The sequence below is a fragment of the Misgurnus anguillicaudatus genome, chromosome 20 (assembly GCF_027580225.2).
Source record: "Misgurnus anguillicaudatus chromosome 20, ASM2758022v2, whole genome shotgun sequence".
NCBI lineage: Eukaryota > Metazoa > Chordata > Actinopteri > Cypriniformes > Cobitidae > Misgurnus > Misgurnus anguillicaudatus.
The window spans coordinates 29,402,864-29,417,535 of NC_073356.2; the positions used below are offsets into that span (position 1 = coordinate 29,402,864).

General features: G+C 33.3%; 1 protein-coding gene across 4 annotated transcripts; it reads left to right on the forward strand.

Moving 5' to 3' along the window:
* Positions 1-561: 561 nt before the first annotated feature.
* On the forward strand, positions 562-11,858 carry LOC129455261 (B-cell receptor CD22). Of its 4 annotated transcripts, none has more exons than XM_055219937.2 (9): positions 562-768; positions 1,714-2,073; positions 3,050-3,210; positions 3,782-3,932; positions 4,929-5,198; positions 6,668-6,761; positions 8,655-8,673; positions 10,938-11,015; positions 11,696-11,858. In XM_055219937.2, the coding sequence occupies exons 1-9, from the start codon at positions 705-707 to the stop codon at positions 11,765-11,767; spliced, it is 1,269 nt and encodes a 422-aa protein (XP_055075912.2). In that variant the 5' UTR covers positions 562-704; the 3' UTR covers positions 11,768-11,858. The 4 variants fall into 4 exon arrangements, with proteins under 4 accessions (XP_055075912.2, XP_055075911.2, XP_055075914.2 ...); XM_055219936.2 differs by having other exon boundaries at positions 563-768; positions 10,935-11,015; XM_055219939.2 differs by lacking the exon at positions 4,929-5,198 and having other exon boundaries at positions 565-768.
* Positions 11,859-14,672: the final 2,814 nt, after the last annotated feature.

Sequence of the window (14,672 nt, forward strand, 5' to 3'; positions counted from 1 at the left end):
GTTTAAACTGACAGATGTGATGTGCTTTTATGATAATATGAAATGTTTACTTGTGCTGCCACCTAGTGCTGGGATACAGTATTGCAAAACTAAAAATTTTTATCTTATTATCAAAACGATATTGTCATTAATATACTGTTTTGTGGTTCATAGTCATCTTAGTACAAGATGATTTACATTTCATTGGCATGTGAACTAAAATTAATATCTTATTTCAAATTGGTAAATTAAAGGGATAGTTCACCCAAAAAGTTTGATGCAATAAAACACTATAAACAATAGAAAGTAACACAAAACAAATATTTGATAAATTATTTGATTTATTCAAAAGTAAAAAATTATGTTAAAGTTTTACAAGGAAACAAGGTGAAAGTATGAGCTTCATTTATGATACATAAGGGTAGTGTAATATTTGGATGACAAGTTTAATAAGTCTAATATTTTAAAAAATCACATGTGAAAATACACATTAAAACGCATAAAAATGATTACAATTCTCAGGGGTGTTCCACTCTAGGAGGAAGAAGAAATGTTTTCCTGTATTTCTAATGTTTTGAAATAGTAAATTTTTACAGAATGGTTCCTTTTTATTACAAACTTGCAACTGTTGAGAGGATATTTGACCGCATAAAGATTTCACATCAAGCAATTAGTTCACTAAATAACAGAAATAAGTCGGTAAAGTATTTGTTTTATACTATTATATGTTTAATCTAAACAGCATGATTGGACCAAAAGTCTTGATAATCATCATGTGGATAATGACAGGTGAGTGATTTGTTGGTTTATTGGTCATAAACTGGTTTTAAATTTTACCTTATGAATGTGATTGGAGAATAGTGTGGAACTGAAAAAAGGCCATACAGAAGATCAGTGCTGTAATTCACTATAGATTTCATGAAGGTTTTATATTGAAAACTTCTTTTTACATTTGATAATCTTGGGTTTTATTAATAATGCTGCTTTAACTTTGCACTTTTAAATGCTTGAAAATAGTAAATAAAATGAGTAATAAAATCCAATGGTCAAGCATTACAGATATAAAAAAGTACATTTTAACATCTGTTGTTGGCTATAAACACTGTCCTGCTTTTGCATGTTTTGTTGTTTTACATTAAAGGAAAACACCACCGTTTTTCAATATTTTATGTTCTTACCTCAACTTAGACGAATGAATATGCCTATCTTTTTTCAATGCATGCACTTAATCTATGTACAGCACGTTGTGAATGTGTTAGCATTTAGCCTAGCCCCATTCATTCCTTAGGATCCAAACAGGGATGAATTTAAAAGCCACCAAACACTTCCATGTTTTCCTTTTTTAAAGACTGTTACATGTGTAAAAAAATGATTTTTTTTTTAAGCAGATAAAAAATGAGAACCATATTGTATGGGGAAAAAGCAATGAATATATACAATATAGTTGTCATTTTTTATCTGCTTAAATAATCATTTTATTTTACTCATGTAACAGTCTTTAAATAGGGAAAACATGGAAGTGTTTGGATCCTAAGGAATGAATGGGGCTAGGCTAAATGCTAACACATTCACAACGTGCTATACAAAGATTACGTGCACGCATTTAAAAAAGATAGGTATGTATTTATTTGTCTAAGCTTAGGTAAGAACATAGTAAAATATTGAAAAACGATGGTGTTCTCCTTTAAACTACAAAAAGATGACCGGTGTGTTTGTGTTTGTGTGTGTGTGCAGGTGCAGTAAGCAACAAGTGGGAAATTAAAATGCCTCGACATATTGATGCAATAAGTGGTTTCTGTGTTCAAATCCCCTGCAAGTTTGATATTCCAGAGTCATATACAAAGCACCTGAACCAATCTGTTGGAGCAATATGGAGGAAAACCGAGGCAACCATTGGACAAATTGTGTTTAGTTCAAAAAGCATGACATCTGTCCTCAACGGCACAGTAACAGGCAACCTCTTAAGCAAAAATTGCACAACTGTGTTTCAAAACTTTCCTGTTGGATTCAATGATACGTATTTCTTCAGACTTCAAGGCCCCGAACCCCTGATGTACACATTTACAGAAGGTGTGTACATCAACACACATGCAGGTAAAGGCTTTCTTCTGAAAGGATTTAAAGTAAAAGTGCTTCTAATCCTATTTAATAAAATAGACATGAAGGGTGAATTGTAATAGTTGTTCCAGAAAGAATATATTATAAAAATATTTGCAACATTGACATAATTATTGGAGACATTTCGGTTTCGTCCCCGCCCCCCTCTCGGGTTGCCAGACATTTACAGGAGCACAACTGAAAGTTTATCTGCTCATTTTTATGTTTGCAATGTTCTTTGTTGTCTGCAAAGCCGCTATGGATTTTATAACTCAATCTGCGGCTCATTTCAGAGATTTCATCCACTAGAGGTCACACTTATGTGTGGTCTCATTTAAGCAACCGTGATAGCTGTCAACTGTCAGCTGTCGAAATACACTATTGGGTAAATTGGCAGCGGGCAGGATCACACAGACCAAAACAAAAAAAGGCTCATTTAAAAAAGAAAATAACTGGCTATAGCATTCACTGTAAAACATGTCTATAGAAATTACAGTATTACTGGGTATTACTGGCAACTAACTGCCAGTAACTTACTGTAGATTTTACATTTATGTTATTTACTGGCAACAGTTTGTTAAAAAGTTAAATGAACATGAAACATTTTCAGTCTATATTTTTTACAGTAAGTTACTGGCAATCAGCTCCATAATTACAGCTAATTTTTTACAGTGTTGTTTTTCAAAGAAACAGATATGCGAACATTTCCTAAATATCTACAAATATATTAGTTATAGTATTTTTTATCAGTTAAATCCTACATAAAGCTCCTTTAAAGAGGAAAAGTCAAACGTAAAAGTGATAAAGGCAATAATAAAACAGCCAGCATTGTGTCTATTCATGCACAATTTGGATTTCCTGATGGCACCGTTCTTGAGTCATTCTGAGTTTGTCATATATTACTGTATGCAGTTATTTTAATACATTTTTAAGTACATTTGTCACACAGTAATGGTTGTAACTCTCCTCCAAGGCTTACTCGCTCCTAATCTGAGTCCTAATACTGATGTGCTGGAAGTTCAAGAGGGCAACAATTTAACACTGACTTGCTCTATTATACTGTCATGCCCCTCACAGCATCCTACAATGCACTGGAGCGTAATACTGGGACAACTAATACATCCAACCATACAGGTAAACTATAACAGAAAACAGTATCTATGAATGCAGGATTGCGAGTGAATTGTAGGTGGTGCTTGGTTGTTGGTTATGGGTGTGTGGTGTTGACAACTGGCTGCTGATAGTCGACACTTTATCAGTGACAAAAGTGCCATCAGCAGTGAGCAGGTGGTGGAGAAGGACAGAGGATCATTCAAAATTTGAGTTTGGAGCAGGCCACCTTTTTAAGGCCAAATTTGTCATTTTTCTTATGTCATAGTCCAATCGGCGGGGTGCATGATCTCTGAAAGCCAATGTTGATATTTAAAATAACCTAAACAAACATGCCCTTACCCCAATAGAATCTGGACCTTCTTTTGATAGACCCGCCCCACACATACGCAACCCAGGCAACGGTGTCAGTTAGTAGACACGCCCCTTACTGCTGATTGGCTACGAGTGTGTTTTGGTACCTGGTCCGACTCCTTTTGTGTTTTTCAAAAATCATGCAACCGGCCTTTAACTTATCATCCTCTTTTCTCTCCTGTTCTTCTGAACCTTCGCATTATTATTCTTTAAAACTGACATTTTATTTATTTTTCTTCAGGTGGATGAATTTGGACAGTCAGTGTTGGTTTCCTCTCAGATGTTCAATGCAACAGCTTTAAATGACCGACTTCAAGTGTCCTGCTCTCTTGTGTACCTCTGGCAGGGTGTCAGAACATCAGTCGAGACCAGCATTACTCTAAAAGTGTTGCGTAAGTGAAGAAAATAAGAAAAGCAATTGGGTGATTCTCACGAAATCCAGACTTAGAAGGTGTCCAGCATTAGATTTTTTTAAAAAGCCCTTGAAGCCAATTTTTTTGCACATAAAAGATTAAGGTCTGAACTTACTCTAACCATTATTTTTAGAGGATTTAAAAAATATTTCCTATAGATTTACATTTTTTAGATTATCATTATCAAAAATGATCATTACCGCAACCTGATATTACATTAAATATATGCATTTACAAACTCATGTTTATGAGAACTAAAAAGTACTATGACAAAAAAAATGTCAACTTTTATCTGGAGAGAAAAAATAAGAACTGCTTACCTGGTAGCCATCTTGAGTGTCACAGTGAATTATGTCCCTTCCGACAATTTTTTTTAAGATGTTAAACTAAAAACAATGATGTTAAACAATGATTGAAAATTGTTGCGGAGGATGAGAAAATTGGTCTTTGACACATTTATATTCCTTATTATTGTCTCTACATTTACCAATGATCACGAAATAACACGTTTCTTTACTGTAAATGTTTATAGTATAACATGCACTGAAGCTTTTGATTTTTAATCATAAATATGTCCATGTTAAAGAACCCAAATCCAGTCATGGACACGTTGCGGAAATGAAAACCTTCCCCTTAAATGTGGAAAAACAACAAAATTGGTTTGTATGATGTCATTTGCAATCATGTGCAAAATAGTACACGAAGAGATGTTTGTAACTGTATGCTTCTTATTTTGATACTCTTACTTTGCATTTACTTTTTTTATCAAAATGTTTCATGACACCTCATAAGTCTATTTTTTGCGAGAATCACCCAATCATATATCATAATATTTACAATTTATTTATATATTTCTATTATTTTATGAGAATATCAAAGCCAAATTAAATAGGACAAATTAAATAGTTACCTCATTTCAAAATACCTAAATACATAAAAGTTTTGGAAAATACTGAGGGGCTCAATCTCTTTCAGATGCCCCCCAAAACACCATAGCCATGGCAAGTCCATCCGGTCCAGTGTATGAAGGCAACACAGTAACAATGAGCTGCCAAAGTAATGCCAACCCTCCTGTCCAGCGTTATGAGTGGTTTAGAGAAAAAGAAGATGGGACATTAGTGTTAAAGGCACATGTACCAATTCTGACAATGACTGTCAGCAGTAATGTTCTGGGTCGGTATGTTTGCAAGGCTTACAATATTTATGGGATCGACCAATCGGCACCAGTTGCTGTGGAGCTAAAAAGTAAGATATTTTTTCTTAGATACATACACTCTCAGAAAAAAAATGGTCACTGTACCCTTTAAAAAGTACACCCTAAAGAGTTCATAGTACCTCAGGTACATATTGGTACTAAAGAGTATATAAAATAGTACCTCAAAGGTATAAAGTGTTACCAAATGCATACCTAAATGGTACATATTTGGGCGTTTTTTTAAACAAGTGATAGTTTGGGACCATATATTACTTTTTTTCTGACAGTATGCATGCATACTCACACTAGTTTAGGTGTATAAAGGGCCAAGTATGGGCAAAGAAACCTTGACTCATTATCAAATGTAAGACATATGACAAATCATGAGCAATGGGTAATATTAGGAACCTTGGTAGGCAGGAAATATCCATTGAAAATCCAAATATCCCTTAAGATTAAAATGAAATGAAATATTCAGATGAATAATAATAATAATAAAGTAGCCATGTGTTTTACCTTGGATCAAATGCACAACCTTTTGAAATATTAATCAATGAAAATCATTTATTTGCCAGATCTCAACATTCTGTAGATTCTGTCATTTGACATTGCTGTGATTCATTATAGCAAACCTTTGAAAATTGTGTAAAATATTTTCAAAAGCCAACAAAAAGACTGCATGCCTTTTAAACTAGACTGTTTAATTCATTACCTTGGCACTTATTTGTCACTGACCCGAAATCAGTACAGTGCAGTGATTTATCGTCTGCATGCTTCACTAAAGATGAAAGTGATTCATAGACAAACTGGAAGAAAACGTCTGTGGAAATGTTTATGTGACTGTACTGTAGATCACAGGGTAATAGCCAAAGCACACAGTCAGTGTAAACAAGCAATTAAATACAGTAGAAAACCACATCAAAATACATCCCTATAAGAGTGCCAGTGAGCAAGCTGGTGTGTGTATAAACTAGCTGACCTCCACAGTGTTCAGACTGTCCACCTCTGATGTAATGTAAACATGTTTTATTTCATGTGAACTTGAATCATGTGCCCCTGGACCACAAAACCAGTCATAAGGGTCATTTTTTGAAATGGATATTTATACATCATAAATAAGCTTTCCATTGATGTATGTTTTGTTACGATTGGACAAAATGACGACGGAGATTAAAAAAATCAAAGTATTGAGTAAATTGCTTTTAAAGTTGTCCAAATGAAGTCCTTACAGACACATATTACTAATGATAAATACATTATTTATATATTTACAGTAGGAAATTTACTAAATATCTTCATGAAACATGAACTTTGCTTTATATCCATGATTTTGGCTTTTAAAAAAATTCATGTTGATCAATACAATTTATTTTTGGCTATGCTACAAATATACCCATGCTACTTATGACTGGTTTTGCTGTCCAGTGTCACACATACAGTACATATGGTGTTCAATTATACATTTTAATAGTGACAAAAACACAAGCAACAACTTGTTTTTTATTTTTGTCTTTTTAAGGTTGCCACTGTACCATTGTACCTCACATCATGTGTGGCGTCCTCGCATGTTTATTATTTTTCATTACTGCAGTGGATTGGGTCAAACACAAAAGGTGAGTTCTGGAAAAGTGACAGAGCAAAATGCATAAAGAAGACTACTAATATGATTGGATGAACAATAACTTTCTTGAAAATATGAGACCAAAAACCAGTCGTACGGGTATATTTTAAGAGTTTGGTTCCAAAATGCGATAAAGGCCATAAAAAAAACGAGTTACTGCCAAAATTAGTTTTATATCAGGTCAGTATTTAAAAGTAAATTCTTAATTTTAGACGAAATACAATATCCGCCGTGTTATTCTGTCATCTTTTCTCCCTTTTTTCACAAAACGCAATAAACGCCACTTCTTTTCTGCAGAATGCAATAAATCCACTCAACCAATCACAGCGCACAATTCCACGCATTGTAAACAAACAATGGCGATGTGTTGAATACACGGAATCCTAGTTTTCCTCATCTTGTACTTCGTGATCAACAAACAAACAAAAACAAAATAATACTTTAATGGCATTGATAAACCTGTGGTTTTTTTCTGTGATGGGAAAGAAACGTAAGTCATCAACATCTAATAATTTACGCGAGAGGCACTAGGGAGACAAAAAATGCCGGTTGCTTGTTGTCCTGACAGCATCAAGCTTCAGTCAGGCTAACACATTGACCCCAGGGGATCTTATGAAAAACTTTCCATTATTTTACGCGAAGCCAACGAAAATCGAGCAGGACCAAAATATTTTACAGCTGATCGATGTCAAAAAATGTTAAGCAACGACGTTCCAAATATAACAGCAGAAATGACAGTGTTCTTAATATGACAAAGTAAATGTTTTGATTAATGCCATTAATGTTTATTTTTTTAATCAGTGTATACCACTAGTCAACTAAATGAATATAACATTGCAAAGATGAATGCACATTTATATATTGATTAAATAGATTTATAGCATTTTGAAAAAAAACGTGTCATGTATTTATTGCATTTTGTGGGAAAAATAATTCGGTTTTATAATAAATCTTTGAAAATCAAGTTATGGGTTTGAATTTTTTCTGTTTTTATAACCTAAAGATGCTATGTGAGTTTGTAACAGAAAATAGTGGTTTTCATCTGGTCACTTTCTTGGTATAGAAAACACGTTTTCACCGAAATTAGTCCAAATGGATTTATTGCGTTCTGGAACCACGCTCTTCATTTGTAGCAATAGCCAAAAATACATTGTAAGGGTCAAAAAAAAAATTAAGGGCACGTATTATGCAAAACTCTCTTTCACAGTGTTTGGACATAATGTGTGTTGGCAGTGTGTGAACACAACTACCCTACTATGAAAAAAATCCACCTGTTCCTTGTTTTAAACCCCTATTAAACCAAAGCAGTCTCATTATGCTGTTTTGATTCTCTTATCAGTGTGAGGTCACACTGATAAAGCCCACACAATAACAGTCCTGCATTATCATAGTTTCCACCCTCGGCGAGTTGTACTCTGTCCACTTGATACTATTTTCCCAGACTGTATTAATCAGATCTATTTTAATCTGAGACCTGTGCCCTTTAAAGCTAAAATCATTAGGATATTAAGTAAAGATCATGTTCCACAATCATATTTAATATATTTCCTATTGTAAATATATATTTTTTTAAAAATGTATCATTAGTAATATGTGTTGCACGTGGACAACTTCAAATGCGATTTTCTCAATATTTTGATTTTTTGCACCCTCAGATTCCAGATTTTTAAATAGTAGGTTAAATATTGTCCAACCATACATCAATGGAAAGCTTATTTATTCAGCTTTCATATGATGTATAATTACAGAATTACCCTTAGGACTGTTTTGTGGTCCAGGGTCACATATTGGCTTGTTTTGGGTGTACTGGCCTAATCAAACTGTGATTTCATAACACTTTCAACCCTTTATGTATTAAACAAATTAGTATTTCATTGTTTTTCAGCTTGTTGAAGAGATTTAAGGTAAGTAAGACACTACTGTACATTTCATAACTTATCCCATAATACTGTCTACAGTGAATGATTTAAAGAACTAGAACTCAAAACAAACTGTAAAAAGTCTGAATAAATGACATAATATATAGGTTTTATATATATATATATATATATATATATATATATATATATATATATATATATATATATATATATATATATATATATATATATATATATATATATATATATATATATATATATTAGGGCTGTCAATAGATTAAAAAAATTAATCTAGATTAATCGCATGATTTCATGAGTTAACTGCGATTAATCGCAAATTAATCGCACTTTTTATCCATTCTAAATTTACCCTAATTTAACACTTTTCAGGTTTTTAATATTCTAATCATATATACAAATATAGATGCTTTATGCAAATGTATGTTAACAACAGCCTGTTTACATTTTAACAGAATCACCAGCCATTGTTTTGTATATGAATTTTCCTTTCAGAAGATTTTTCTTTCTCCATTTTTGTTTGGTGCTGCATCATTTGTGACCTGTGCAGGCAAGTTGAGTCGGAATTAGCAAATTTAAAAAAAATAGTTGTTCATATTTTGACATTCTCTATTAAAACATAGAACAATGCATGATTTGTTGAAATATAACAAAATATGACAGAACTACACGTGTTTGAAGTTGAAAGAGTCAAATTACCACAAAAATTTCCACATCCATACATTATATTACCACATCAATACCTTAAAATCACTGGTAAAACTAATAGATTTAGCACAAAAACATCATCAATGTATGTTCAACTTTTTTTCCTTTTGTTTGATTGACATTGAGACAGACTGCTTTAAATCTAAGTGATCTAATATAATGTTACACATCAGATAGTTTTACCCAACAGTTAACCAAACATTTACTTAAAACATAACAGATTATAGAGCCTACCTGCGTGAATTCTTATCAAAACAGATATTTGTAAAACTGTAATTTTGTGTAGATGTCTATATATCCGGGTCGCGCACTCGCGCGTCTGTGTGCACGCGCTTCAGATATCAGTCAGTCAGCGTGAGGGGATCGCTTTTGAGTCTTGTCGCTCTTAATAACTCTTTAACATTAATCAGGTACCGAACTTTATCTCTCTTAATGACTCTTTTAACATCAAGCAAGTCCTGCAGTCTATTTTATAAGTCATGCATAAAAGCGAAACCAAAATGAATTGAGACGCATTTTTGTATTAGATTAAGCATTAGGAGGACGGGAACGTTACACCTCTCAGACGTATAAATAAAGATCATATCAGATGTCCAACGAGCATTTAGAGCATTGGATTTGGTAGACGATTTGCTTAATGTTCTTATTTCTATGAAAACCTTTTACTCATTTAGAAAGAGTCACATTTGTCTGCGTCTCTGTTCCTTCAACTATGGGCTGGACCAAGGGTCAAACAGAAATTGCGCGTTGCGTTAATCTCCGTTAAAAAAATTAGTGGCGTTAAAACGAATTTGCGTTAACGCGTTATTAACGCGTTAATTTTGACAGCCCTAATATATATATATATATATATATATATATATATATATATATATATATATATATATATATATATATATATATATATATATATATATATACACACACAAATGACTAAAAGCTTAAAGAAAACCCATTTTTGCAACATAAACAGTAGCCGAGAGAATTAAACCCACATCCCCAAAAATCTCACCACATCAACCACAAAATAACTGATGTGACCGGAAACCATGACATCGTGTTTTTCATCCTTTTACTGACCAACACACGACTCATCATTGATTTTTAGTAATGACACCTGCTTCATCACACATGAGAAGATTAAAGAGTCACCGATGAGGCTCTGTTATGACTTCTGATCTCAAACCGTGAGAGAATTGTTTTAAACGTGACAGAATAAAAGTGTTATGTGTTGTGACACCTAGTGGTGCAGATGAAGCATTACTCAAAAGGAAATTTGGCAACTGTTTGCACTGTTCATTTCTTTAGCAAACAAAAAATGTGTACAACAAGGTTTACTGAGACAAAACAGTAGAAATGTCAGATTAAATACTTTCATTAGATTTCTGAGAATATTACACCAAATGTTAGAGTTCCTGATTTTTGTTATGTTGCTATTGATTTAAAATGTATGTTACTGCATTTAATGGAGGACATGGTGTTAAAACCACATAGTGTTTCTTCATTTCCAAAACTAAAAAAGGGGTAATTACTTGTTATTTGGTCTGTTGTGCTGTTAGCAGGTTGAAGATATGAGAGGATCCATGACATATACCACCCTCCAAAGGACCAATGACACCTCCGTTTACAATGAAATACAGGTCATCTCTGATCTATTTATTTGATCAATGGTTGAATCATTTTATTAAAAGATGACATGCAATAGTCTTTGTTGTTAACTATTTGTACCTCCTGTGTTTCATCATTGCGAATTTCCCTGGAAACTTTTAGCTATTTATTTACAATGAGGAAATTTTGTGACTAGCTATCTTTAAATCTAATGTTCCCTGAGACAGGAAATAGAAGCTATATATTTCTCAGAATAGAGGAGCTTCGTAAGCAAAAAAAAAACAAACATATTTACAGATCGACAAGATTCTGATTTATACGTATAGCTGGGTCGAATTTCGCAGAAATCTTGTTTTAAAGTGTAAGACAATGTTCAATACATGCTAATATGTGCTACAGCAGTGGTTCTCAAACTTTTTCGGTGTGCAGCCCCACCTGTGTACGGTGCATCCCTTTATGCCCCCCCCCAAATAAAATTTATGACATAAAACATTACAAAACTTATGATAAATTAATAAAATGTCATTAAACTGGGGCCCGCAGGCACCATCTCAGGGCCCCCCAGAGAACCACTTTATGTGATATTGAAACCTCAGCTGACGCAATCTACGTAAACAGTGTAAAACTATAGTTGAACTAAGTATTGTGGTATTTGGTATATGTCGGGTGTCCACTTGATTTATATACCTTTGCATTCTTGTTTTTCTTGCAGACAAGGCCCAGAGCAGCCGAGGAGGACTATGAAAATAAAAACTGGGTCAAACAGGATCCGGAAACAATGTGATGGGGAAGATTTAAATTCCAAGCTTGTATCATGTTTCCATTCACATATTTTTGTTGTGCATCATTTCCCATAAAGCTGTACTTTTGCCAAACTATGCCTAAAGTGAACGTGTATTGTTGGTATTAAGGAAATGTAAAGTGATATTCATATGTTAAACACTTAGACTTAGCAAAAGAATAGAAATTGCATAATCATAAAGCGTTGATGGTCATACAGTATTACCTAGTTTTTTCTTTTAAGTTTAATTAAAGTTCATTTACTTGTACACACAATGTATGTATATCTTTTCACTTTTACTTTTTACTCACAGTTACTCATTTTCTCTCTCTCTCTCTCTCTCTCTCTCTCTCTCTCTCTCTCTCTCTCTCTGCAGCATTCTTTACATTCCATTAGTCATTGCAAAGCAGATTAGCGATGAAAATTGTGATGAAAATGGAAATTCACTCCCTCCCCTTTTAGCTTCATTTGTGTGTAAGATGCCAGTGCAGTTGTGCATCAGGGGAAAATCTTAATCTGGGGACTATACACCGTGAGGCCGTCCTTCTTCCGGCTGGACGGTGCAATAAAGGAAAATTTCTCATTTGCAATAGCTGATTAATATGAAAACCTTTTAACATGAGGCTAAAGAGGATGAAAAAATTCCACGACAGGTTAAGACGTTTGTAAAAGGCAGGCAGACAAACATCAGACGATCATCACATTTTTCCAAATAACTCATGATTCTTAAAGCATGTACAAAGGTTCCCTGACTCATGTATGTACTCGCTTTTGCCGGTCAAATGAAATGTTATAGTGCCCTACATGATTGACTTTGCCTATGAGCATATAACATATGGAAATGATTAACTATAGTGGTGAAAGATGTTTTACATTATGATGTTACTCCAGCCATACACATAAAACAGAAAGCACATTTTTATCGTTATTTTCTGTTTTACACATCAGAATAATATTTAATGCCTGTAAATGAATCTGCTACTTTAAGATTAAAATATGAATATAAAAGCAAAGATTTTTAAATACAATCAAACTGGATGTACAAGTCATTTAAAATTATTTTTTTATTTTAAAAGTTATAATATTAATTCAACTTATTAAAAATAAGTTTTATAAGTTGAGTTATTTTTATAAGTTATAATGGTAACACTTTACAATAAGGTTCATTAGTTAGCATTAGTTAATGTATTAACTAACATGAAGAAACCATAAGCAATACATTTGTTACAGTATTAATTAATCTTTGTTAATATTAGTTAATAGAAAGTTCATTAGTTCACAGTGCATTAACTAATGTTAATAAGAATTTAATAAAGTATTAGTAATTGTTTAACTTAACATTAACAAAGATTAATAAATGCTGCATAAGTGCAGTTCATTATTAGTTCATGTTAACTAATGTAGTTAACTAATGAACCTTATTGTAAAGGGTTACAGTTATATTATTAAATGACTTGCCAATTTTATTGTGCTTTAAAATGTAAGGCAGCAAAAATTTCTTTTTTACATTAATTGTACCCTGAAGTCTGGTAATTAAAATTACAGTGAGATTAAACAATATATATTTATTTAAATGAAACTATACATATACAGTATACATTCCCATTTGAGTTTGTATTACAATGCCTGAACTTTAAAGGGTTAAAGGTGACAGAACAATAACAATGCTGTTCACGCCACAGGAAAAAAAATCTCACAATGACATCACGAACAGCCGGAAAGAAGTTCAGACTCATTGATGATGGCGGACGCTTGGATCATCCTAAAAAAATGCGCGTGCGAGCATGTCTACGTCTGTGAGACATGCAGTCATAGAGGAGCGGCATGACTGAATCAGTCCTGTTCGGGCATGCTGGACATCAATCAAAATAAACAATATTGGCAGCTGCACGTTCACCGCTTTTGCAATTTCACTTGCACTGCAAGTGGGTGGTTTGCAGCAAACATAACAGTGACACTGTTGGCCACAAAATAGATTAGTGTCAGTAAAACTGTGAGTTATGCAAACCACTGCTTCTGGTTTGTATTGGGATTCCCCATATGGTTCCAAATTTTTGCACTGTAATTTTAATCTCTTCTTCCTGCCACAGTGGCTGTACCGTAAAGGGAAACATCCTGATCAGAATATGCTCTTATCTTTTATCTCTAAATGTTTCCTTGTTCTAGAAAAATAAAAAATATTGTGCAACCTTAAAGTTATCATTTTGTCACATTCGCAGAAGACAGACAGACATTTTTAAATGCATGTAAATTAATTCGCTCAGATACAAAACTTAAGTGGTTAGGTTAGTTTTCAATTATTATCTACAATCAGTTTAATAATAGAGAGGATGTTGGTTTCTGCTCGATCATGCGTTCCTTTCTAGGAATTTAAACACCTCAAAGAATCCACCCACTTGGGCTATAAACATGGTTTGTCTTCTTCTGCAAATGCATTCTTATTTGACACAATGATCTGATGCCAACTAAGCATTAACCCCCCCACCACCACCTCCTCCGCAGAAAGAAGGTTCCTGTGTAAAAAGATGTGATGTAACTTCCGGAATTAGTGAAATGGATTGCCTGGACAACTAATGTTGTCATAAACAGCTTAAATGTGGCACGCTCATACTTCAACAGGTAATGTCCTGTAAGATCCTGTTGTGAGTAATTATTTTTCCAACTTTTTTTTGGGAAGGGCACCGAGTTGAGTTTTCACCTTAATTGGCCTTCATAAAGAAACTTTATTTGTTTCTTTTACATAAATGTTGCATCAAAATTATACAAAAATATTCACTTATTGAAACAAAAAACGTCATGTTGTATCAAACCATGTTATTATTTATTTCTGTTGAATGCAAAACTCGAAAATTTGAGACAAACTTTTGCTATAAAATGAAAATTCATACACGGTCTGGAAAAAATGGTC

Excerpts from the sequence above, each read along its gene's own strand:
- LOC129455261 (XM_055219936.2), top strand. The coding sequence starts at position 705 with ATGTTTAATCTAAACAGCATGATTGGACCAAAAGTCTTGATAATCATC. Across the intron at positions 769-1,713 it reads CATCATGTGGATAATGACAG|GTGCAGTAAGCAACAAGTGG; the intron begins GTGAGTGATTTG and ends GTGTGTGTGCAG. Across the intron at positions 11,016-11,695 it reads CCGTTTACAATGAAATACAG|ACAAGGCCCAGAGCAGCCGA; the intron begins GTCATCTCTGAT and ends TTTTTCTTGCAG.